This window comes from Geotrypetes seraphini, chromosome 1 (genome assembly GCF_902459505.1).
Source record: "Geotrypetes seraphini chromosome 1, aGeoSer1.1, whole genome shotgun sequence".
Taxonomy (NCBI): Eukaryota; Metazoa; Chordata; class Amphibia; order Gymnophiona; family Dermophiidae; genus Geotrypetes; species Geotrypetes seraphini.
This window is the reverse complement of record NC_047084.1, coordinates 376,745,722-376,771,752: the sequence shown is the minus strand read 5'-3', so window position 1 is coordinate 376,771,752 and position 26,031 is coordinate 376,745,722. Positions and strand designations below refer to the sequence as shown.

Sequence of the window (26,031 nt, the reverse complement as noted above, 5' to 3'; positions counted from 1 at the left end):
AGGCAGGCAGGCAGGCAGGGCCCCCCCCCCCAATCCACCACCGTGAGAACTGGGGCTGTCATTCATAGAGCGGCACGGGACAAGACAGGAAGCAAAAAACTCGCACATGCCTGCTTAATGCTGCCGCTCGTGGGGAGACAGCAGGAGAGAAGGGCAGGAAGCTGAAAACTCCTGCCCTACAATGCTGGACTGCCATTCACGGAGCGGCAAGGCAGGAAGTGATAAATTTGTGCCTGCCTTCTTGCCACTCCGACTCTGCTTCTTGCCACTCCAACTCTGCCGCTGGGGAGAAAGCCGGAGGGAAGGGCAGGAGGCTGAAAGCTCCTGCCCTACAGCACTGGACCGACAGACCGACGAAGAAATTAAGGGAGGGAAGGGGAGGGGGTTAGTTAGTATTTATTCCATAAGACGCACCCTTATTTCCTCCCACTTTTGGGGGGAAAAAGTGTGTCTTATAGAGCGAAAAATATGGTAAATACACTCAGAATTTAGGATGTTGGATGGGCCAAGAACTTTTCAGCACACCACAGTATACTGTATGTTTGTTGATGATGTTTTTAAAGAGTCACACCAGTAAACTGATGAAAGTCATTTATTAAGCACTTGGATTTAGAGACTGTTGAAGTAATAATTTCACTTTTAAACAGCAGTAGCTTCCTTTGCTGGCATAGAAATGATATTCTCTTCTTTTGGATTCATTCATTCCAAATTGAAAAATCATTTGGGACCTGATAAAGCAAGAAAGCATGCATTTCTTTTTCAGATTATGAACAAACAAGAAAACGAAGATGAGTGAGCTACAGAAGACAGTATTTTAAGTTTTCCGTGTATGGATATGGCTGATATAGTCTAAGATCTTTTAAAGATATTTTGTTTAACCACATCTATTAACATGGATGTTTAAGCAAATACAATAATACCCAGCACCACCTCCCTCTCCCATCAGGCTCTGCTCCCAGCCCCCTTCCCTCCCTCACCTTTAAGGCTCTGCACCCAGCCCCCTTCCCTTCCTGCCAGGCTTTCCACCCTGCCTCCTCCCCCTTCCAGGCTCTGCACCCTGTCTCCTCCATTGTACCTCCTCTCTACTGATATCCTGCATGCCTCCGCGCAGGCAGGAAAGAGCTTTCCGAGCTCCTGCCCACTGCCGAGCCTGTTGCTGCTCTAGTGGTTCGGCTGTAACGAGCAGGAGCACACTTCCCATGTTGCTGCTCAGCGCCAAGTGGCTTCCTGAATGTCTCCTGTGAATTCTCGTGAGACTTGCCACAGCCATTCAAGAAGCCACTCAGCGCCGAGCAGCAGCGCAGGAAATGCACTCCTGCTCGGTACAGCTAAACCACCAAAATTTGCAGCAGCGACAGGCTCAGCAGCGGGGCAGGAGTGCAGAAAGCTCATCTTGCCCGCTATACCTCTCAACCACCAGTGATTCCAGGTACACGGTTATACAGAAGGAGCGGCAGCATGCAGAATATCAGCAGAGAGGCGGTACAATGGGCAGGGAGTAGGGGCAAGGTACAGAACCTAGCAGCCCAGCGAAGGCCTGCAAGAAGTCTGGGAGGGGGTGGGTGAGACGATATAAAATGAGACACAGCCATTTTGGCCCAAAAATTTGGGTTTATATTCGAGTTTATACAGTATTTCTAATAGTACATATATCCAAACCAATATTATATAACTAATCTCAAAAGTTACTTTTCAAAAACCGAAACCTTCATCTGCTTGTAAATATTAAGATTATGCCAAGAATGAGTCTTTGCATAGAAAACAGCAAAATAAGGTTCTTACCTTGGTAATCTTTCTTGTAGATGTGTCTAGTGGTCCTGAACGCTAGGGTCTTATATATGAACCAGTAAGCTGCTTACAGAAAACTGTCAATCATGTTTTCCAGCTCCACCTCCTTCCCAGTAAGCTGCTCCTGCCCCTTCAGTTTGTTTCTGCAAGCAAGTTGCTCATAAGTGTTTTGATCTTCTCTGCAATTTTATTGTTTTCTGGTATTTTTGCTCAGTGCTCTTTGGAGGCTCAGTGCCCAGAAATTCCCACTGTGGGACTTCTGCTGAGAGATGAGATTCGCACTGCGGAAGTCTGCTGCTAGAGAGATTGTTACCTTGGGAAAACCTAGCTAGCCAGCCTGAAGGGAGATAAATCCTTCTTCAGGTATATCAGTGATAGAAGAAAAAAATCAGGCGGGATTGTACGTCTTAGGAAACCAGAAGGAGACTATGTGGAAAAGGATTCGGAAAAAGCCCAACTATTAAATGAATACTTCTGCTCAGTCTTCACCCGAGAAGCGCCAGGGCTCGGCCCTCAGCTACAGACAAGGGTTGGCTCAGTTGACCCGTTTAGTAACTTTGAGTTTACGCCCAGCAGTGTCTACGGTGAGCTGTCAAAGCTCAAGGTTAACAAAGCAATGGGGCCGGACAACCTGCACCCCAGGGTGCTTAGGGAGCTGAGTGATGTCTTGGCGGAGCCACTGTCCGCGCTCTTCAACCTCTCCCTTAGTACAGGCAGCGTCCCGTTGGACTGGAGGACGGCTAACGTCATTCCACTCCACAAGAAAGGCTCAAAGATGGAGACAGCAAACTACAGACCAGTGAGTTTAACATCGATAGTGAGCAAACTAATGGAAACTAATCAAACACCAATTAGATAAGATCCTGGATGAGGAGAATCTATGGGATCCCCGACAACATGGATTTACTAAGGGGAGATCCTGCCAATCCAACCTGATCAGCTTCTTTGACTGGGTAACAGGGAAGCTGGATATTGGGGAGTCCCTGGACATTGTGTACCTGGACTTTAGCAAAGCATTCGATAGCGTATCACACCGCAGGTTACTGAGCAAGATGAGTTCTATAGGATTAGGTAACACATTGACGAAATGGGTTGGGAGCTGGCTTGGAGGTAGGCTCCAAAGGGTGGTGGTGAACGGCACCCCCTCCGAAATGACGGAGGTGATTAGTGGAGTACCACAGGGCTCAGTCTTGGGCCCAATCCTATTCAACATCTTTATAAGAGACTTGGCAGAAGGGCTGCGAGGTAAAATAACATTATTCGCCAATGACGCCAAACTGAGTAATGTAGTGGGCAAATGCACAACAGACGAAGATTCAGTGCCCGACAACATGGTGCACGACATACTCCTACTGGAGCGATGGTCTAGGACATGGCAACTAAACTTCAATGCCAAAAAATGCAAAGTTATGCACCTGGGCAGCCAGAATCCATGCAAGTCTTATACCCTTAATGGCGAGATCCTAGCAAAAACGGTAGCAGAACGAGACTTGGGGGTAATCGTCAGTGAGGACATGAAGTCTGCCAATCAAGTGGAGCAGGCTTCGTCCAAGGCAAGACAAATCATGGGCTGCATACGAAGGGGTTTCGTCAGTCATAAGGCGGAAGTCATTATGCCATTGTATAGATCCATGGTGAGGCCCCACCTGGAGTACTGTGTGCAATTCTGGAGGCCGCATTATCGCAAGGATGTGCTGAGACTGGAGTCGGTGCAAAGAATGGCCACCCGGATGGTCTCGGGACTCAAGGATCTACCATACGAAAAACGGCTTGACAAATTGCAGCTATACTCGCTCGAGGAGCGCAGAGAGAGGGGGGACATGATCGAGACGTTCAAGTATCTTATGGGCCGCATCGAGGCGGAGGAAGATATCTTCTTTTTCAAGGGTCCCACGACAACAAGAGGGCATCCATTGAAAATCAGGGGCGGGAAACTACGAGGTGACACCAGGAAATTCTTTTTCACTGAAAGAGTGGTTGATTGCTGGAATAGTCTTCCACTACAGGTGATTGAGGCCAGCAGCGTGCCTGATTTTAAGGCCAAATGGGATCGGCACATGGGATCTATTCACAGGGCAAAGGTAGGGGAGGGACATTAAGGTGGGCAGACTAGATGGGCCGTGGGCCCTTCTCTGCTGTCTATTTCTATGTTTGTTTAAAGTTCACGGGCCGTCCCCTGCATAGCTGCTCACATCCCCGACTCAGTCAGGATCTTGAGGGCAGACTGTGTGAGCTCCTTCCCAGATTGGCCGGCTACATGGTCCTCCCCCCTTTTGCAGCTCAATTTTCCAGGAGTTGAGGTTCAGTCTGACCTCAGTTCAACTGGCAACAGGCAGACAAACATGGCACAGTGAGTACGGCTATTAAAGTCTATGGGGAAAATCAGTGGGTTCCCTACAAGTTGAATTTGAGGGTTTCTAACCCCACAGCCCAAGTCCCCCACCTCCAAAACCACTTGCCTGTGATTTATTTCCTTCAGGGAGGTTTCCACGGGCCGTTTTTGATGCAATTTTTCTGATAACAGCCATCTTGGATTTTAAACAAACTTTTTTTCTTTTGCCTCCATTTGCCTCCAAATCCCTCGAATTTGCTCAAAATCGACTATGAACTCCCTCAGACCTTTTTATCCCTATATCATGCCAGGCTTGTGCTGGATGATAGGCCAAGGAGCATCCATGTCCCGCATGCGACGGAGTGTGCGGAAGAGGGGCAGGAGCCTTGGGCTCAGCCTCCTCAGAGTCCTCCAGGTCTGGGGATCCTCAGATGTGTCCCCAAGAGAAAAGAGTCCCCTCCTGGGACTCTGAATCTGTATTGGCCAAGTGCAGTCGCATAGGGGCCACAGAGACCAGGAGGACCAGCAGGGTCGGAGGGACCCCCAGTACAAGGTTTCACACTGGATTTTGTGAGTCTGATATGGAATGTTTATTTGAGCTGGTGAGGGTCCTCAGCGTCTGTTAGTGGAAACACCAGTGGTGGTAGCGCAGGGGTTGTCCCTTCAACAGGTGCTGCGACCAGATGAGGACGCAGACTTGGACCAGGAGGTGAAGTCTGTCATGAACTGGGAGGATAGCATGCTAGTTTCCTTGCTACTTTTATCTCAGGATAAAGTCTCCCTGGTAGAGTCTGCTTCTGTGCAGGACAACAGTCAAGAAGTGGCGACGACACTGGATCGGGGGGAAAGACCCCACGGTATGCCGGTTGTTCAGAGCCTCTGTGCTTCTGAGCGTTATTTCCACCTCTCTGTAAAAGTTAAAACTGGAAGTCCCGCCAGCTTCTTCTTCTCAGTGCTCAGTTATGAGCAGTTTTGTGGCTCCAACTGCGTTTTTTTACTCTCACATCTGACTAAAGAGTTACATGGGGACAGAAATCAAACTCATCCCCATCTGGTTGCTTGAGAGTTAGTATAAAATAGGCCTAACTAATACCATACCATAAACTGTTCCAGACAAACTACTGAACATGTTGTAGGCAAAGCGTGGGCATACTCAAGTGAGGCGTGCCAAGTTTACACTTAAATTTCCGCCAGTTATTTAAAGTATTACAGTATTTTTTAGATTTTTTTTTTTTTTTTTGGGGGGGGGGCTGCGTTCCAGTTAACAGAGAAGCTACTGTCCATACCATACCATAACATCACAACTAGACTACTGTAATGCCCTGTACAATGGTCAAACTGAAAAGGTTTGCATCAGCTCCAACCAATTCAGCTGCGGAAGACTACATCTTACCCTTCCTGCAAAAACTACACTCAGGGCTAAGTTTAAAAATCAAACATAGAGCCTTAATGCCCTCCAGACAAAATTGGTCAGAATAAACACTTTAAACAATAAGTTAGTCATTTATACACATTTGAGACTCTAAAGTCCTGTCAAAGAACATCACTATGTGTACCTTAATCAAAAGGAATTATGTAATGCGACACTAGTTTGCAAGCCTTCTCAGAAGCAGCCTCCATGCACTGGAATTTATTCTTAGAGAGGGCACATCTAATTTGATATTACCTCTATGTCAGGAAGCAGGTAAAAGCCTGGCTCTTAGCCTTCTCTCAAGCCCTTAATAAGTACATAGGGTGACAGATTATACACCATCCTACACCTAGACTAGCTTGCTACACACACTAACAAACCAGATTCAGTAGAATCCCAGTTAGCTGGTACTCAACCAACCAGCAAAAAAAAAAAAATCATCTCCTGTGGCAGGCGGTCCTGACCTGACAACCCCCCTCTCTCACTCCCAAAGCAGCAACAGCAAACCAGATGTATTCCACATATTAGCAAAGGTGGAAAGAGGAGGAAACAAGAGGTGTGGTTAAAAGGTGACGTGAATGAGGCTATTAGAGCCAAAAAATAATTTAAAGAAAGGAAAAAGGATCCAAATGAAGAAAATAAGAAGAGACACAAGCACTGGCAAATTAGCTTGCTTTTTTTTTAATCCATTAATCCATGCTATGCATCTAAGAAAGAGAACCTTGTCAAAGAGGCAAAAACAACAATTTTTTTTAGGTACATCAAAAGCAGAAAACCAGTGAGAGAATCTGTGGGACCATTGGATGATCAAGGAACAAAAGGGGCGCACAGGGAGGGTAATTCTTTGCTTCGGTCTTTTCAGAAGAAGATGTAAGAGTTCTACCTGAACCGGAAATGGTTTGCAAGGGTGATGATACGGAGGAACTGAAAGAAATCTTGGTGAATCTGGAAGATATACTAAGTCAAATCAACAAGTTAAAAAGAGATAAATCACCTGGACCGGATGGTATGTATCTTTTGGCCAGTCCTAGTTTTGAATTTACGTCCCAAAGGGCTTGCAGCACTCATTTCAATGGGAAGAATCAGACAACATAAGTCCCATAATCCATCAAAATGGAGATACTATACCCAGGGGAAGATTCTCAAACTTCATGGTAAAAATCGATGGGTCACTGTCACAGCCATTATTGTAGAGATTTCAAAAAGGGAAGTAAAAAAAACAAAAAAAAACAACAAAAAACCAAAAACGCACATGGCGGAGAGTAGCAAAGGTTCATTAAATTTACTTGAGTTACCGGTAACAGCGATTGACACATGCGAATGCACCATGAAAGAGGTGTCAATGAGCGCATATGCCGGCTGGAACCGGTTTAGTGACCACGTTAAAAGCAATGTTAAGTTTTGAGACTCTTCCCCCAAGTATTTTCAGTCTAAATGGTATCTCTGTATACACGTCACCCCTCTCCACCGTCGCATACAGTTCAAGCTCTTATTACTGACCTACAAGTGTGTTTAATTCTGCTGTCCTTCAATATCTCTCCTCATACACCTCCCAGTGAACTTTGTTCCTCAGATTAACTGCTCTAGCTGTACCCTTCTCCTCCACTGCCAATTTATTTATTTATTCAATTTTCTATACCGTTCTCCCAGGAGAGCTCAGAACGGTTTACATTAATTTATTCAGTTATTAAAGCATTTTTCCCTGTCTGTCCCGGCGGGCTCACAATCTACCTAATATACCTGGGGCAATGGGGGGATTAAGTGACTTGCCCAGGGTCACAAGGAGCGTGGGTTTGAACCCACAACCCCAAGGTGCTAAGGCTATAGCTTTAACCACTGCGCCACACACTTTGATCCTTTCATCAAGTTGCCCCTCTATGCCTGGAATCAACTACCTGAGTTTGTCCACTACGCCCCTTCCCTTGTTTAAAAGCAGACTAAAAACCTAGCTGTTCTATACCGCCCCTTTTTCAGTTCTCCTATCCCGTTGCTCCCACTCACAGCTTCGGGACACCGAAATGTCCCGTTTTCAGAGAGGGTGTCCCGAAGCTGTGAGTGGGGACAAAGGGACAGGGGATTGCAGCCTGGATTCAGCAGCATCATCACTCGGGCCCCGCTGACCCTGCTATCTCTCCCTCCCTTGCGAACTGAGCAGCAAACCTCCCTCCAGTAGCGTTGGCAACCGCAGCATGCTAAACAGGCTGCTTTGTGGCTTTCTCCTGCCAGTGAGTCCCTCTGCCGCGTCACTGATGACGTCATCAGTGATGTTTCACTGGCAGGAAAAAGCTGCGAAGCAGCCTGTTTAGCGTGCTGTGGCTGCCAACGCTACTGGAGAGAGGCTTGCTGCTCGGTCATCTCGCTGAGAGGGTCGGCAGGGTTCGCAAGGAAGGGAGAGATAGGAGGGTCAGCAGAGGTTCAGCTGGGAGGAAAGAGAAGCGGTCTGCCTCGGGTGCTCCAAGGCCTGGCACTATTACCTTCTTCGGGCAGCAGCAGCGTTTACAACTCGCTGCTGTTGCCGGCTTCAGGCCTTCCTCTCTGCTGGGTCCTGCCTACTTCCTGTTTTCATGAAGAAAGGCCCGACAGAGAGGAAGGCCTGAAGCCGGAAACAGCAATGAATTGTGAATGCTGCTGCTGCCCAATGAAGTCCAGGACACCAGGCCTTGGGTGACAGAAGGAGGAAAAGGAGCAGAGGGGGGAGAGAATTGGGGAGAGTGTTGCTGTACTGAAGGAAGAAGGAAGATGAGGGAGGGAATGAAAGGAGATGCCAGGGCTTAGAGGGAAGAAGAGATGTCAGGGCATGGAGGGAAGGAGGAAGATATGCCAGACCAAGGGGAAAGGAAGGAGAAGATGTCAGAGCATGGAGGGGGAGGGAGAGATGGAAGAAAAGGAAAGGAGAGAGATGCCAAGGAATCAGGGAAGGGATGATGCCAGACCGTGGGGTGGGAATAGAGAGCTGCACGGGAACGGGGATGACGGGAATCCCGCGGGACCCGCGGGGATCCCGCGGGTTCCCCCTTTGGGTCACGGGGATCCCGTGGGGACGCCCCCTAGGGTCGCGGGGATCCCGTGGGGACGCCCCCTAGGGTCGCGGGGATCCCGTGGGGACGCCTCCGAGGGTAGCGGGGTTCCTGCGGGGTTGGATCGCAGCGGGGTTGGTCGAGCCGCGAGGGTAGTCTCCTTCTCCTTACCTGCCCTGTCGCAGCACACATCCGAACGGAAATCTTCCCGATGTCAGCGCTGACGTCGGAGGGAGGGCTTAAGCAAAGCCCTCCCTTCCTCCGACGTCAGCGCTGACATCAGGAAGACTTCCGGTCGGCTGTGTGCGGCTGCGGCAGGGCAGATAGGAAGAAGGCAATGGCGAACGAAAGAGGGGGGAGGGGGGAGGGGGCGGTCCGCCCCGAAGAATGTGCACAGCCGGTCAGGTCCCCCGATCGACCGACAACAGGCCCGGCCGACAAACCTCCCTGCCCTGTAGCCGCGAATCTAAATTACCTCTTACAGCAGCTTCACTACTCCAGCTGCTGTAAGAAGGTAATTTAGATCGCGGCTACAGGACAGGGAGATTTGTCCGACCGGGCCTGTTCTGTTGTCGGTCGGGTGCAAAAGCGCCACAAAGGTGGAGGCAGGGAGGGAGGAAAGGTGGAGTGGAAAAGAAAAGACGCTTAAGGGGGGAGAAGGCCGCTGAAAGTACTGGGGAAGACAAAGGGGTGGAAAAGAACGCTGAAAGGACATGGGGTAAACGGGAGGAAGGGGGGGGAAGGACCCTGAAAGCACTGGGGAAGACAAAGGGGTGGAGAATGCCACTGAAAGGACATGGGGAAGACAGAGGGGGGGAGAAGGCCGCTGAAAGGAAATGGGGAAGAGGGAATGGGAAGAAGACGCTGGCAGGGAAGAAGACAGAGGTGCCAGACTATGGGGGGAGCGGAGGGAAAAAGATGGGTGCCAGACCAATTTGGGAGGGGGGAGAAAGGGAGAGGCACAGTAACAGAGCAAATGGAAGACGCAGAAGGAAGAGAGACAGTGGATGGAAGGAACTGAATGAGAACATGAGGAAAGCAGAAACCAGGCAATAAAGGTAGGAAAAAAATTTATTATTTTTTTTTTTTTTTTTGCTTAAGGATAAAGTAGTATATTAGTTGTGTTGATAAAAATTTATAAACATTAGAGGCTCTGGTAGAAACCCGTTTACAAAGTATGTATTCTTCCCAATTAATATTTCCAAATTAATAAAGTCTTTTTGCTTATTTTTAAATGGGTTTCTACCAGAGCCTTTAATTCAGTAGCATAATTAAATGAAATAACTATTTCTGTAGTTTATAGTGACGGGCGGGGACGTAGGGGATTCCTCGCGGGGACATAGGGGATTCCTCGCGGGGACGGAGGGGATTCCTCACGGGGACGGGTGGGGACGGAGGGGATTCTTCGCGGGGACGGGTGGGGACGGAGGGATTCCTCGCGGGGACGGGTGGGGACGGAGGGATTCCTCACGGGGACGGGTGGGGACGGGTGGGACTTTGGCGGGGACGGGTGGGATTTCTGTCCCCGCGCAACTCTCTAGGTGGGAAGGAAAGAAAGGAGAAGAGAGAGATGCCAGAGCATAGGGGAGGGGGTGATGACAGAGAGAGAAAAATGAGAGGTAACAGAGCTGAAATCAATCATGTACAAAGGAGAGAAAGGGCACAGGATAGTTTATGGAAAGAGCATAGAAAGAGGGAAGATGCCATTTGGAAGAGAGAGAGAGGGCGGACACTGGATGGAAAGAGCAGAGAGGGCAGTGAATGGAAGGGGCGAGAAAGAGGGTGAACAGTAGATGGAAGGGGTAGAGAGAGGGAAACAGACACTGAATGGAAGTGTGGGGGAGAGGAGGAACAGCCGCTGAATGGAAGTATGAGGGACAGGGGGAGCAGATGCTGAAAGGAAGTGAGGAGGAGAAAGAAAAAAAGGCACATGCAGGATTGAGGGAAGAGGATAGAGTTAGTTACAGGAAGGGGTGAGGGAAAGAGGTGGCAAGCTATAGGTAGGCACAGTGAAAGAGGGAAATTGAGGACTGACAAGTAAAAAAGAATTTAGACAGAGGCAGAAAATAAATTGAGAACGAAGAACAGGAGGAAGGGAGCGGAGAGAGAGATGCCAGAGCAGGGGGGAAGGAGAGGAGACAGATACCAAATCTGGGAGGAGGAAAAGAGAAAGGAGACAGATACTAGATCTTAGGGGAAAAAAGGAGGAGAGAGATATGCTAAAATCTGCTGGGAGGGAAGGAGGGAGGAAGGAAAGAAGGAGAGAAAGAGGCAGAGAAAGGGGAGGGGGAATTGTAAGTACATTAGAAAGACTACAGAGAAAAAGACTTGGACGAAAGGGGAAAGACAGGAGGCAGATGCAGGACTATGGGAGGTTCAGACAGAGGGGGGGAGAGAGGGAACAAAGATTGAAAGGAGAACTGATATTGGATCTGGGGAGGGTAACAGAGGGAAAAGAGAGAAAGACCTGGACCCAAAGGGGATGGGGCTGGATTGTGAAAGAAATGTTGGATGCACAATCAGAAGGAAGTGCAACCAGAGTCTCATGAAACCACCAGACAACAAAGGTAGGAAAAATGAGTTTATTATCAATTTAGTGATCAAAATGTGTCTGTTTTGAGAATTTATATCTGCTGTTTATATTTTGCACTATATTTGTCTATTTTTCTATAGTTACTGAGGTGACATTGCATATTTTAAAGTAATCTGCCTTGACATCTTTGAAAAAACCCTGAAACTCGTAAATGATAATTAACATTTTCTCTGGGTACAGTGTGCTTTGTGGGGATTTTTATATTTTATGTTTACCATTATGAATTCATAAGATGTGTGTACATGAAAATGAATGGAAGAAATTGGGGCGGGACTGAATATTAATAGATATTCCGTTTTGATGAAAAAAATGAATGGTCACATTACATATCCATAATCCCATTCCCCACTGCCCACCAACCCAGTCAGCGGATTAACCATTCCCCTTAACTGTATCCATGACATCCTGTTTGTCTGTTTTTAGACTGTAAGATCCTCCGAGCAGGGACCGTCTTCTTCCTGACTCTGTACAGCGTTGCGTACGTCTGGTAGCGCCATAGAAATAATTAGCGGTAGTACCCATAAGGTCTTAGATATTCCCCAAGTACGCCACACGTTCCAACACCAAGTCCCCGGCTCTGTACTCGCTCCTACCCCATCAGCTCTCCGGGGCTTCTGTGGCGAGGGCGGACCCCAGTCCCCCTTCATTCCTTCTCTTGCAAGCTTATTTTTTCCCGCCAGGGGCCCATTAAGCCCTAGCTACGCTTCCAACTTACCTATTACCTACTTACTACCTTACCTGCCTCATTCCAGCCGAGAACGGACGACCAGACCGCTAGACAGAGAACGATCATGGAACCCGCAAGCTGCTCCATAGCCCCCTCATGCGCCAGGATGGTTGATCCTTTCCGCCGGCAAAGATCGATCAGCTGGGTACCTGACAAAACGCCACGAATAAAGCACGAGCGCAGAAGACACCGGGACAAATACGAGCCGCACTCTGCCTCCACTGCCGTGTTGCTCTTTCAAGGCGTTGCGTCACCCTACGCACAGGGAGCTCTCTTCGCCGACCTGCTACAACCACACCCGGAGTACATCGAGCACGCGCACATTTCACCCGCACGCGCGCGAGCGCTCTCTCTCTCTGTCATATAGGCTGGTTAGAACTGGTATTGCTCATCAAGCTGCAGATACCTAGGAGATCACGGGGAATCAGTAGGGGAATGAAAGACATAAAGCGAAGGGCGCTGCCATTTTCAACACACTTTAAAAAAAACGTAGTTTTTCTAATTGTATGACAAGTAGTCTGTCACGGGGATTATCCAACTGATAGAAAGGCCGCATGTATGCATCCTCCCCTACGGATACTCTACGAAAGATAGCGTCTAGGTTACGCGCAAGCGCACTCGCAAGACTCCCTTCAGCTTCGCAGGACTGGTAGATGGGCAGGGCGAGGTGACGTATTTTGCGTACTTGTGACGCATTGCGAGCGGTACGGCGTCTGCGTTGAGAGTGGTGATCGGGCGCTTCCTGCGACTGTAATCTCTCTTCCGGCTCCGCGGTCTTGATACTGGGTTTATGTTGTAGTTTCGTTTGGGTTTTTTTTTCATGGTTTTGCGGAAATCGCTGTTGTATTTTTTTTTTTCTTGCATCCTTCGCTTTGATTGCAGCTTTTTTCGGTTGCCGTAAATATTAAAGCAAGGGCGCAGGGTCTGTGGAGCATCACTGTGAGCATCGTCATGGCAGGCATTAAAGGTGAGTGTCAGATGGGAAAAGCTGGAGCAAATAGCGTCGTGTACGCTGGGTGTTTTCTTTAGTTCTACTCGACCCTCTCTCCCCGTTTGCGGTGTGGGACGTGAGAAGTACTTGCACATTTTCCTCACTTCCTTTTTTGTTTCCCTTGAGTACGCCCCTGGCTTCTGACTCTAGGATTGACGCTGGAGATTTGATTTATATATCAAATACTATCCTTTCCCTGATCCGTGCTTGCAATTCCTGGACTTGCGCATAGTCGCGTTGATGTAGGTGTGTAAATACCGGAAAGAATAACAGCTTCTCATCGTTAAGACAGTGTCCAAGGTACGTCCTGATGAATGGGCGTTTAACATACAAATCTCAGATTTTTTTTGTTGTTCAGTTATGAGATATGGTGAGCGTGAACACCTCAAAGATCAGGCGCACAACTCTTTTTTAAATCTCGGCAATATTAAAAGCTCGAGTCTTGACCAAAAAAAAGTTGGAATAGAGTCTTTGTTCATCCGGCCTTACACACTGAGTTTTAGCTGTAAATATGAAAGTGCATTTATGTACAGTATTACCACTTTATCAAGTGACCACGATGTTGCCCTATACAGGTTTTGTGAAAACGTTTTTTCTTTATTTAACTTGTTTTTGTTACTGTTTTTACTACGTGTCTTATTCTTCATATTTTCTTTCTAGTCTTTTAATGTGAGGAGAGGGGAAGACCTAGGAGACTGTGGGTGCTTTTGTCAGTATTTGGCAAGCATCTTCCGTGGCATGTTTTTAAGAAACCATCCAGGCACCCAGATAGTTCTCTGATAAGAGGACATGACCATCTGGTCACCCTACCATTTATAAAGTTGTGCTATCAGCATGCACTGAATGCAAAGAAGCCCAAGGGAATTGAATGTCCTTCATCACACTCAGTGTGCCACTAAATAATAGTGCCACTTTATAAAAGATGATTTCTTTCTAGCCCTGTGTCAGATATTTCCTCCTCCCCATGCTGCATCTCTCCCTTCCTCCTCTCCACTGTCATGTGAAACTTTTATCTCTCTCTCCTTTCCTGTCACCTCTGTTTAACATTTCTTCTTCTCTCTCTGTCTACACCATCTGCAGGATTTCTCCATTTCTCACCCCTCTGCACTTCTGTGTATTTCCCTTCAACTCCTCTACCCCCATGTTCAACAATAATTCTTTCCTTCCACCAAGTGCACTATCTATCTTACCTTGTCATCAACAGCAGATGAATTGAGACTAGTGGGATTACATCCATCAACCAGCAGATGGAGATAGAGAGCACTTGATTTATCCTCAGGTATATCTTGGATGCACAGCCTCCTAGCCAACCAGTATATTTTATCTCCAGCAGGCTGATGGATGGGTTCTTCACAGCTCCTGTATTCTACAGTGGATTTCAAGCCAGGCTTGGCTGCAGCTATCGGCACCAGTTTCCTGGATCTGGGGAAAAGGCTGCTATCATTCTGGTTCCTGGTTTCAGCTCCTGAGGATGGAAGGCTTTTTGTTCCTGTTGCTGCGGCTTCAGTACAGCCTAGGGGTGTTGGCCAGACTGAGCCAATTTTAGGAGCAACACTTGGGCCCACCCAGGTCCTTTCCCCACCCTCCCTGCTGGTGAAGAGGAGAAATGTTCCTGTGGAGGTGGTTGGGGAGTCCTTTCCCATAAGGAGAAAAGCCCAACCCCGGGTGCTGGCACAGTTCCCTGTGCACTGCAGCAAAGCACTTCTCCCTTTGCCTTCCGGTAGTGCGGAAGCATGTGAGTACTTGGCTCAGGCCTCGGTGGAGAGGTGTGCCTGGGGCTCAGGCCTCGGTGGAGCTGTGGGATGGGTGCTGTACAGTGCCATCTTGGGGGGGGGCAACACCTGGGCTCCCAGGTCCCTTTCCCCTTCCCCCCTGAAGAACCTGGATACCTAAGTCCCATAAGCGCACTCGTTCTATGGGTGAGGGGCTACATAGGTCGCCATTCTCTTTGGAGAGGTGCCGGTGGGAGGAGTTTGTTACTCCTTTGCCACTTTAACCGTAGTCGCGCGTGGCTACCGGCTTGCAGCTAGGTCAGGCAGCAGCGGGCGGTAGGAGGCCCTGAGGGCGGTCGGCCAAGGCCCTTCCCTCCCGCTGTGAAAGGGGGGGGGGGCCCCTGTCAGTCTTTCTCCTCTCGGAGGAGGGACACCGCCTCCAACAATGATGCCTTTGCCCTCACTAATCGGCAGGCCCCAGCCGCCGCCGTGGGGGGGAGGGGAGGTTGGCCTTTGTCGGGGTTCCTTTTTGCTTGCGGCCTAGTATACCTTGTTTAATCCCGGCCGGCTGACAGTTAGCTGGGGCTAGGCTAGTTTCATGCTAATAAGGTTGAGGAAGTAGTGATATCTTTGCATTTTTAATTAAGGGTTTGAAGAGAAAGTCTTTAGTATGCCCCTAAAGATATAATATGTGTCCAGTTGATACAGGTGTTATGGGAGGCTGTTTCAAATTTTGGGGCCTTGGAATGTGAAAGTGGATTTGAATAACTTCTTTCAGCATACATGCAAAGGCTAGCTAAAAGCATTGCATCAATCACGAGTTGAAAAAAAGATTTTGTAACAAAGATTTTTGAGATTAGTCCTTTGGAATTTTCCCCATAAATGGCTTTGTGGACTATGCAATCCATTTTGTATTGGATTTTCTTCTTTATGGATAGCCAGTGTAACTCCCTTAAGAGTGGGGTAGGCCTCTTGAATCGGCTTCGTCATAATATTAGTCTGGCAGCCTTATTCTGGAGTAGCTGTAGTCTTCTACATTCTTTTTCAGTAATACCACAATATAAGGAGTTGCAGTAGTCTAAGTAAAGGAGCAGGACCACTTGTGCTACTGTCCTGAAGATGACCTGATTCAGATCAGATCTACTTGCTCTTAATTGCCTTAGTCTAACCAAGAAATTAATCTGGTCAACAAAAGTAAGGTCTGAGTCTAAGACTACACCCTGCACCTTTGATGCTCTCTCAATCCTGAGTTTTTCCTCTGGTTGCCAACACCAAATCTGTAGAAAAGGTAAGGAATTATAAAAGTTTTCCTTTGTCCAATCACAGAGATCTTCAACAACTCTTTCTATGTATTAGGTGGTGGTCTCAAAGGTGTCCTTTATTGGATTCAACAGGAAAACACTGTCTACAAAGGAGAATATGTGGATTTGTGGAAGTGAGACTGCCCTATCTAATGCTCTGAAGTATATATTAAACAGAGAGCCTTGTGACACACCACTAAAGGCTTTCCAAGCTTGAGAAATCTTATTGTAAACCTCATTGAATCCTTGCTGAAACTTGCGGTATAGAAGAAAACATGGTATAGCAATGTTCTCTCTGTAATTGGGTGAATTGAATAAAGATTTTTTTTTTTCTCTACAAACGTCTACCATTTTGAACACAACATAAAAATAGCTATACTGGGCCAAATCAATGGTCTATCTTGCCCAGAATCCTGTTTTCAATAAAGGCCAATCCAGGTCACAAGTACCTTGCAGAAACCCAAATAGTAGCAACATTTCATGCTGCCAGTTCCAGGACAAGCAGTGGCTTCTTCCTTGTCTATTCATCCAGGATCTTGTCCAAACTTTTTTAAACCCAGCTATGCTCACCGCTGTTACCACATCCAGAAACGAATTCCAGTGCTTAACTATTCTTTTGAAAAATATTTCCTCCTGTTTGTTTGAAATTGGAACCAGCATGGGCAGAAGCAACTGGGAGTCTTTCTACCTGACAAAAGGCCACTGGACTCCAGAGCATTTACAGGTAGATCTGAGGAGAATCTTTGGGTGGTGTGAGGGCAAAGACTTGCTCTCAGGCTATCTTTGTGGTGGGGGGGGCAGAGAGTGGTTAGAAGGTTTCAGTTTTAACTGCAAATATGTTGGCTTTTTTTTTTTTTTTTTCTGAAACTGAAGAATGAATGAACCTGGATTTCGGACTGATTTTGATACTGAAACCAGAAACTGAAATTTGCTCATCCTTTATAGTCAACTAGCAAGAGCAGCCTGGTTTCTTCACAATTGTTGAAATACCTGGGATATGATTTGATATAAAGGCTGAAAGGATTTTGTTGAGTAAAAATAAATTGGCAGGCTGTTATTGCACCTTAAGGTCTTCAAGATGCAGTTGGCATCAAGAGCTGGGGCTACCTGCAGTTGCTGAAATATGTTCAGCAGCCTACTCATGTCTTCAATAGGCTGTACTCTCCAGGTGGTCTCCAAAATCATAGCGGTATAGCATTCACCTCGTATTGCAGGTGGAATTTGTTTCCCCTCTTTGGAGGCACAGTTTTCAAAATCTCAGTGGGGGGAAGCTCTTTGATGCCTCCAAGTGGGTAGTTATTTCAGTGGATGCCAGTCTCCTTAGATGGGGAACACATGCTTCCTGATCTATGAACAGATTGGAGGCCAAGGCATATCACCTGCACTGTTTGTTTAGCCTTTTTGCTACCAGGTAGAGGAGGACTCATTGCACAATGCGACTCCAGTGGCTGTCATGAACCAGCAAGGGCAGCACCAGGAGTGTTGTATAAGAACATGAGAGTTGGAAAAAGAATCCAAGATGGCCGAACTCTCCTGACGTGTGGCAGGTCTTCTCTTGTTTTTCTTCTGTTCTGTGTGGTCCCAGCACTCCGGGAAATCCTTTATCATCTATGCTGAAGCGTTGTGGAATGAGTGGTGCCCTGATCCCGTAACTATGCAGAAGGCACAGGCCGAAATGGCAAGCACCCAAACACACCAAAGCATGAAGGCCAATAGTCCAGGTGGGAAGGTGGCGAAGACCTCGAAAGAGGGCCCCACCCTCACTGACCTCCAGGTCCCCAGAACCCAGCACAGTGGCCTAGAAAGACCATCGTATCATTAACAAAGATAATTACAGCCAGAGCCATCTTCCTAAAAGGAAAAAGCATAGGTCAGAGATCTTCAGTACATCTCCTTACACGGAAGCACCCTGTAGCTCAACCATATACACCTTAAGCTCGTCCAGCGTGTCACATAGGTACCCGCACTTGTACCGAGAAGAGGACCACAAAGCGGATGCCCCAGTTACGCAGTTCAGAGCAGTAAGAGGTTAGTGCCCTCTGGCTAGAAGCAATGACAGTTGAGTAGTCCATCGCATTCCAAAGATATCCATCCTTATGATACCGTGCAAGGATCTTATCCTTGATTGCAGTATTCAAAAAACAGGTGATGACAAGTCGGGGTTTAGAGTCACCCAGGGCTGGTTGCCAATCCGGTGTACCCGTTCCACCACTGCTCAAGCATCTCCCAAGTCCAGGCCCACCTGCTACGGCAGCCATTGCTCAACTATAGACCACAGTTCAGCATTGTGGATTTTTTCCAGGAGGCCGATGATGCATAGATTTTCCGCAGCCTCTATTCTCCTGGTCTTCCAGGCACGCAGTGAGTGATGAACATTGAACCTTGAGGGCCTGAATGCGGGAGGCGGCTTGGCTAGTGTGGTCCTCCTGTTCCAAGATCTGGTTTTCCAGCTGAGAGAGCTGCGAGTCCTGTTGCTCCACACAGTCCTTGATTTCATCCACAGATGCTTGAAATTTGGCAAATTTATCCCGTATATTTCCTCCTGCAATGCTACCATTGTGCGTGGGGTAGCCCCCTCCACTGCCATCTTGGGTGAGAGTATGGTCTGTCAAAATTTGGTCAGCCGCAGAACCTTGGGGAGGGGCATATCCCAGCCCTAACGTTCTGAAGAGCCCTAAAATCGTTCACTGTCGCTGCTCGGACACTGAAAAAGACACTGGGCGATTGAAAAAACACTGACTCACAGCTGCATAGAAGCAAGTAGAAGGTTTTAAAGTGGAGAAGTTGCGGAGCTTGGTCAGTAAGCCACCGCTAAGCTAAGCGTCATCACGTGACACCCCCTCCCCCCAGGGATAGTATATTTGAAATGTAGATTCATATAGTGGGGAAAAATATAGAGGCCAGTTCGACACTGGTATTTTTGTACTAATATGATCTTATCCTGGACAAGGGTGAGGTGACCTTTTGTAAAATATTTTTCACTGCAGCCAGAATTGTCTTGGCGACTGCTTGGTGGTCCCCAAGGGCTCCTATTCGAGATTTTGGTGGTACAGAAATTGGATCATTGGTATGCAATGTATAAGTTAACAGCTCTGAAGAATCACAGAATGGGGAGTTTTGTATGCCTCTGGTGACAATGTTTTTGACTGGAAGTGTTTATATGCTGTTTGAGAGAGGAGGATAGGGTGGGTTGGGGAGAAGGGAAGTTGAGGGCTTTGAAGGTTTGAGTTATGGTATGTGATATTGTGAGGGTGTGCCAAAGAAATCCTGGACACTTCTCTTCTGTGTTGGTTGTTGTTTAGATCCTGTTTTGGTTGGTGTTTTCAATAAAGCTATTTAAAAAGAAAAAAGACCCTAAAAACACCAATCAACCTCACTCACATACCAATGCCATAGGCATAGTCCAACTATCACTTAATCTCACTTAACCTTGCACCAAACAGGCCTACTATTGGCTAGGACCACTCTAAATTCAAGAAAGCTTTTCATCTAGAAGAGGTAAATTTCAAAACATTCTCTGCTAGTATCAACAAACTGATTAAACTCTTCATCTGTAAATGATCCTCTGGAAGAAAACGCTAAAACCTGGCCCTCAAGAATTCAAAAACTTTATAAAAGTTTAGCACCCGCCAAGTTAATAAGGTCCACTTCCCAAAATTTCTCTTCTCCATGGTTCACTGAAAACCTGAGGATCAAGAAAAGAAACATTAAAAAAGCAGGCAGAACCTAGTGTAAATCTAGAAATTCTAAAGATAAAACACTCTGGAACCAACTATTAGTTGACTATAAATTGGCCACCCACGAAGCAAGAAAGGAATATTATACTAAATTAATATTGAAAGCCTCAAATAGATCCAGAGGCATCTTCTTGACTATAAATACCTATTCTCTGCTCCCTCTACTTCATGCCAGCTTTGGGTTGGATGGATGTCAGAAGAGCACCCATGCACCATGAGCTGCGCAATATTTGAAGGGGAGATGGGAGTGTCAAACTTGGTCTCCCTTTTGGTTTCTAAGGCGGAGGAACCTCTAGGGGGCTTGTCTACTGTGAGAACGTCACTCCCAGAGCCCCAGAACAGCAGTGTACCTAAGTGTTAAGAGCGTGGAAGCTGCAGAGCTGAAGAGACTAAGGTGGAGTCATCTACAAGGGACTCAGTGATGCCTAGTAAGGCCTTTTCTCCTGAATTTGTTAATTTGATATGGAGAGCTTATTTTGAATAGCCGTGTTCCTCTATGAGGTGCTGGCATCGAGCCAGGGATTGCGCAAGTGGGCTTGGGCTCCCAGGGCGCATCAGAGTCATTAGCAGCAGCTGACCAGGATCCGGTGGACCTTTCTGACAAGGTACTTGGAGGGTAAAGGATCAGTCTATATTCCTTTACTGTCACAGAGTGAGTTTTCCCTGCTGGGAGATATAGGGTCACAAATAAGAGCAAGTATGCAGGAAATAATGGTGGCCCTCAAACAAGGGGATGATTCCACAGTATAGAAACATGAAACATAGAAACATGATGGCAGATAAAGGCCAAATGGCCCATCTAGTCTGCCCATCTGCAGTAACCATTATCTCTTTCTCTCTCTGAAAGATCCCATGTGCCTATCCCATGCCTTCTTGAATTCAGACACAGTCTCTGTCTCTACTACTTCTGGGAGGCTGTTCCATGCATCTACCATCCTCTCTATAAAAAGGTATTTCCTTTGATTACTCCGGAGCCTATCACCTCTTAACTTCATCCTATGCTCTCTCATTCCAGAGCTTCCTTTCATTTGAAAGAGACTCGACTCATGCACATTTACGCCACGTAGGTATTTAAACATCTCTATCATATCTCCCCCCCCCCTCCTGCCTTTCCTCTGGACCGACTCCATTCTTTTTATATCTTTTTGAAGATGTGGTCTCCAGTATTGTACACAATATACTAAATGAGGTCTCGCCAGTCTTATACAGGAGCATCAATACCTCTTTTTCTTACTGGCCATACCTCTTACTGTATACCCTAGCATCCTTCTAGCTTTCGCCGTCACCTTTTCAATCTGTTTGGCCACCTTAAGATCACCCCATACAATTGCACCCAAGGCCTGTTCTTCTGTCTTGCACAAAAGTTCTTCACCCCCTGAACTGTACCGTTCCTTTGGGTTTTTGCAGCCCAAATGCATGACCTTGCTTTTCTTAGCATTAAATTTTAGCTGTCAAATTTAAGACCATTATTCAAGCTTCACTAGGTCGGTCTTCATATCATTCACACCATCTGGGGTATCTACTCTATTGCAGGTTTTGGTGTCATCCGCAAAGAGGCAAATCTTACCTGACAGCCCTTTGGCAATATCACTTATAAAAATATTAAAAAGAACAGACCCAAGAACAGAAATTTGAAGCACACCACTGGTAACATACCTTTCCTCAGAGGGATCTCCATTGACCACTACCCTCTATCATCTTCCACTTAACCAGTTCCTGACCCAGCCCGTCACTTTGGGACCCATCAAAAGAGCACTCGGTTTATTTATTAGCCATTTATGTGGTACACTGTCATAGGCTTTGCTAAAATCTAAATACACCACATCAAGCACACTTCCGCTATCCATTTCTCTGGTCACCCAGTCAAAGAAATTGATCATATTTGTCTGACAAGACCTACCTCTAGTGAATCACTGTTGCCTCTGGTCCTGTAATCCACCAGATTCCAGAAACTTGACCAGCTCAGCGGCAATGCAATTCTCTAATTGGCGCCTGTGACATGGATGCCTGTTAGAGAATTGGGGTAGTTAGATGGAGTTAGGCATGTGTCTGTTAGGACAGACACGATTCTATATAGGATGCCTGTGTGCGATTCTTAAAAGCCACTTAGACGGCTGCTGAGACCAGGCATCCTATACAGAATCATGCCCCTAGTGTGTATAACTTGGGTGTTTTGTATGACTGGGAATAAGCATATCAGTAGCTTTAACTTGTTGCCTGATTCTCTTATGATTAGGAAAAATATTCTACTGATGTGGTGGTGAGTGAGAAGAATCTTTTCAGCTTGTTAAGTAATAGAAAAGTTGAAGAAGGGTGGTATTTCATCACCCTTACTGTGGATTCAGTCAGAAATCAAGCATGCTGTTTAACTTCTCAAAAAACAAAAAAAAGGGACATTATGTTAATGCTGACAATTTATAAAAACTTTTTTTTTTTTTTTTACAGCTCTAATAAGTCTGTCTTTTGGAGGAGCCATTGGATTGATGTTTCTTATGCTTGGATGTGCCCTGCCAGATTTCAAGTAATTTTTAATTATTTTTAATTGTTCACTGATAAGTTGTGGGGGGCTATCTAATGGTTGTGGGGGGGGGGGGGGGTTGTTTGTTTTTAAAGATTTTATTTATGCAATACTTTTTTTGTTTTAACATTTTTATTGATTTTTTCATATAACAACAAGTGTGTCATAAATTTTCATACAATTATCTTAAAAATACACTTGATATCTCCATAACATACTTTATATACAACATATCTTATATTATCCTTATTATAATTTATGCAATACTACATAGAAGATATTAGAAATAAGTACGGCAAAACAACCATATTCCTAGCACAACCCCTATGGCTCCAGAAAAAGTAGAATGGATTGAGACACCAGGGTTTTACTTCCATTTCTTTCAGTGGAAGTAAAACCCAGATGTCTAAATCCATCATCCTCTTTCTGGAGCCATCTCCTGCTCCTCTTCCATGTACTGAATAACAAATTAGATCCCATCTCTACCAAGTGTGGGAGCATAAAAACAAATAAAGGGTACGTCTTTCTTTGTCAGGCTTGAGCCATTCAGGGCCTTAGGCCCCTCCCTGGTGCATCCCAGAATGTACCAAGAAGGGGATGGCCCGTCTTTTGCAGTGGCAGGAGGGAGTGATCATTCCTCTTGCTAGCTATTGAATAAAGGTACAAGGGGTGTTCGGGGGGGTGGGAAGGGAATCTTTGTGGTGTTGAGGGGTGTTTGTGGGCCTTCGGGGGATGATGGGGCCAGTAGCAGGACGGAGTGGGCATCCTTCCTGCTGAGGGATATCGGGGTGGTGGTGACAGGAGGAATTAGACACTCCTGCTGCTGCGGACATTCAGGGGAGACTTCAGGGGTTCCGACAGGAGGGAGTGGGCATCCCTCCAGCTGGTTGATTTCGTAGGGGGATGAGCTCCCTTCCTGTGGCCACTAAACTGATCGTGGCAGGGAGATTCCCTTGCTGCGATCAGTTCAGTGGCTACGTGATTCTCTAACTGGCGCCTATGACACGGTCACCGGTTAGAGAATTGGGGGATTAAGGGTCTGTCCGTCAGGATAGATGCGATTCTATATAGGATGCCCGTGTGCGATCTCAAAAGCTGCTTAGGAGGCTGCTGAGATGGGACGTCCTTTACAGAATCTGGCCCTTAGTATCTTTCAATTTGACAACTTTGTTTTGCTTTGGTTTTATTCAATTGCTACATTAAAAGTTTAATGGATTTATTCTCAAACACGTGGGATCTATTCACAGAGAAAGGTAAGGGAGGGTCATTGGAGTGGGCAGACTAGATGGGCCGTGGCCCTTATCTGCCGTCTATTTCTATGTTTCTATAAGTGTCATCTAGTCATGTTCAGATGATGATGCTTTAGAAAGTTCAAAAACTGTAAGTTTCCATCTCACGGAATTGTAATTTTTTAAGTTGCGCTACTTTGTTGTTGTTTTTTAAATATTATTTATTATTAAGGTGAACTAACCTCTCAGAACTGCTTTAGTCGCCTCCCACAAAGTAAAGATATCCATATCAGGAGTACAATTACATTGGCATGGCAGGAATATTTAAGATTTAAGGGCCCCTTGTACAAAGCCACATAGTGAGCTCCGCGTGGCAAATGTGATGTTGTGACTCGCTACTGTGGCTTTGTAAAAGAGGTCCTAAGTTTTTCTATGAAGTTTGGGTCAGTAAAATAGGCCACTTTTTTGAAGGGACATCTCGAATCAAGATATATAAGAAAATAAGAATAGCCTTCCTGGGTCAGACCAATGGTCCATTGAGCCCATTAGCAAGTTCTCAGGGTGGCCAATCCAGGTCACTAGTACCTGGCCAAAACCCAAAGAGTAGCAACATTCTATGCTACTGATCCAGGGCAAGCAGTGGCTTCCCCCATGTCTTTCTCAATAAGAGACTATGGACTTTTCATCTAGGAATTTGACCAAACCTTTCTTAAAACATGCTACACTATCTGCTCTTATCACAACTTCTGGCAATGCATTCCAGAGCTTTACTACTCTTTTGAGTGAAAAAAAGATTTCCTCCTATTGGTTTTAAAAGTATTTCCCTGTAACTTCGAGTGTCCCCTTGTCTTTATAATTTTTGACGGAGTGAAAAATCGATCAGGATTTTGTAGTCTTCAATCATATCTCTCCTCAGGCGTCTCTTTTCCAAGCTGAAAAGCCCTAACCTTTTTAGTCTTTCCTCGTATGAGAGAAGTTCCATCCCCTTTATCATCTTGGTCACTCTTCTTTGAACCTTTTCTAGTGCCACTATATCTTTCTTGAGAATAGAAGACCAGGTGAGGTTGCACCATGGAACGATACAGAGGCATTATAACATACTTAGTCTTGTTAACTATCACTTTTTTAATAATTCCCAGCATCCTGTTTGCTTTCCTGGCCACCGCCACAGACTGGGCGGAAGGTTTATTGTGTTGTCTCCAATAACACCCAGATCTTTTCTTGTACGCTAACCTCCAAGGTTGACCCTAGCATCTGGTAAATTTAATTTGGGTTATTCTTCCCAATGTGCATCACTTGGCATTTGTCCACATTAAATTTCATCTGCCAATTGAATGCCCAGTCTTCCAATTTCCTAAGATCTGCCTGCAATTTTTCACAATTTGCATGTGTTTTAACAACTTTGAACAGTTTAGTGTTATCTGCAAATTTAATCATCTCGCTCATCTTTCTAATTTCCAGATCATTTATAATTAAGTTAAATAGCACTGGTCCCGGTAGAGACCCCTGCGGCACTCTCCTCTATTGAGAAAAATGACCATTTAATCCTACCCTCTGTTTTCTATTAGAGAGTTGTGAGGGGACAGAAGTCAAACCCATCCCCATTAGGAATCAAATCCACTGGAATCAAATCCGTCCCTATAAACTTTAGAAGTAGTTGTTTCATTTAATTATGCTACTGAATTCACAGCTTCTCCAAAACTTCTCTATAATTCAGATCTCCATTCTGACTCAGAGTGTGAATTTGCTTTATCTACAAATGAGTTTTATGACGCACCTTTTGAACAGTCGCCACAAGCAAGATCTCTTACAGAAAGACTTTCCTTTACTATGATATGAGACAGCTGGGCAAAGCCCTACCTGTCAAATTGGAAGCTGACACTGGACCAAGTGCTGAATACTTTGGACTATGATGAGCCTCCTAGAGAGCTCCTCAAGTTACCATTGCATGGCATTCTCAAGGAGACACTTCTCAAAAATTGGGAAACACCTTTAACTATCATGGTAACTCCAAGAAAGCTTGATTCCATGTACAGAATCATTTCTTGTCCAGGGTTTGATAAGCCACAACTTCAACATCAATCCATACAAAATCATTCACTTCAAAAGTTTATGCCTCAGCACCACTAGAATGTGAAGGCCTTACTATAGACAAGCTTGGACATCGCCTTTACCAAAATTCTTTGTTGGTAAGCAGGGTCCTTAATTACAATTTCTACATGTCTTGGTATCTAAAACAATTGGTAAGGAAATTGCCTAATTTTAAGAAGTATATTCCTTCACAGCATCTTAAGGAATATCAGGACACTATTCACACACTTTCACAGATTGGAAAATATATTCGAGGTCAGCCTATGATGCTTTTGAGATGTCATCTAGAGCATCTGCTGTCAGTGGCTATGAGACACCTAGCGTGGCTGAGAGTTTCAGATATGGACATCAATCTTCAAAATAGATTAGCCAATATTCCATGTTTAGGAGGAGAATTTTTTTGTGATTCCATCGAGGCGGCCTTGACATGAAAAGAATTGGAATTCTTTGGTCAGAACAAAGACTAACCTCCAACTTTACAGCAGTCTGCTAAACCTTCATATTCCTATCAGAGGCAATATACTCCTAAACCTTTTGTTTCAAGGCCACCACTGCAAAAGAAGCAAAAACAGCAGCCTCAGAAA

General features: G+C 46.0%; 2 protein-coding genes across 3 annotated transcripts in view; one reads left to right on the top strand and one right to left on the bottom strand.

Annotated features, from left to right (window-relative positions):
* SARAF (store-operated calcium entry associated regulatory factor) overlaps window positions 1-12,210 on the bottom strand; it is an 81,194-nt gene extending 68,984 nt beyond the window's left edge. Inside the window, exon 1 of the mRNA XM_033915703.1 lies at window positions 11,880-12,210. Within this exon, the coding sequence (XP_033771594.1) occupies window positions 11,880-11,955 (76 nt within the window). The 5' untranslated portion in view covers window positions 11,956-12,210. The remainder of the gene's footprint in view (window positions 1-11,879) is intronic.
* Window positions 12,211-12,615: 405 nt separating this feature from the next.
* The window catches only part of LEPROTL1 (leptin receptor overlapping transcript like 1), a 35,099-nt gene continuing 21,683 nt past the window's right edge, over window positions 12,616-26,031 (top strand). The window contains exons 1-2 of one of the 2 annotated variants that reach the window (XM_033915713.1): window positions 12,616-12,835; window positions 22,055-22,130. In XM_033915713.1, coding sequence (XP_033771604.1) covers window positions 12,820-12,835; window positions 22,055-22,130 — 92 coding nt within the window. In that variant the 5' untranslated portion in view covers window positions 12,616-12,819. Of the gene's footprint in view, window positions 12,836-12,872; window positions 13,160-22,054; window positions 22,131-26,031 lie in introns of those variants that run through there. The other variant, XM_033915721.1, reaches the window with a different exon arrangement.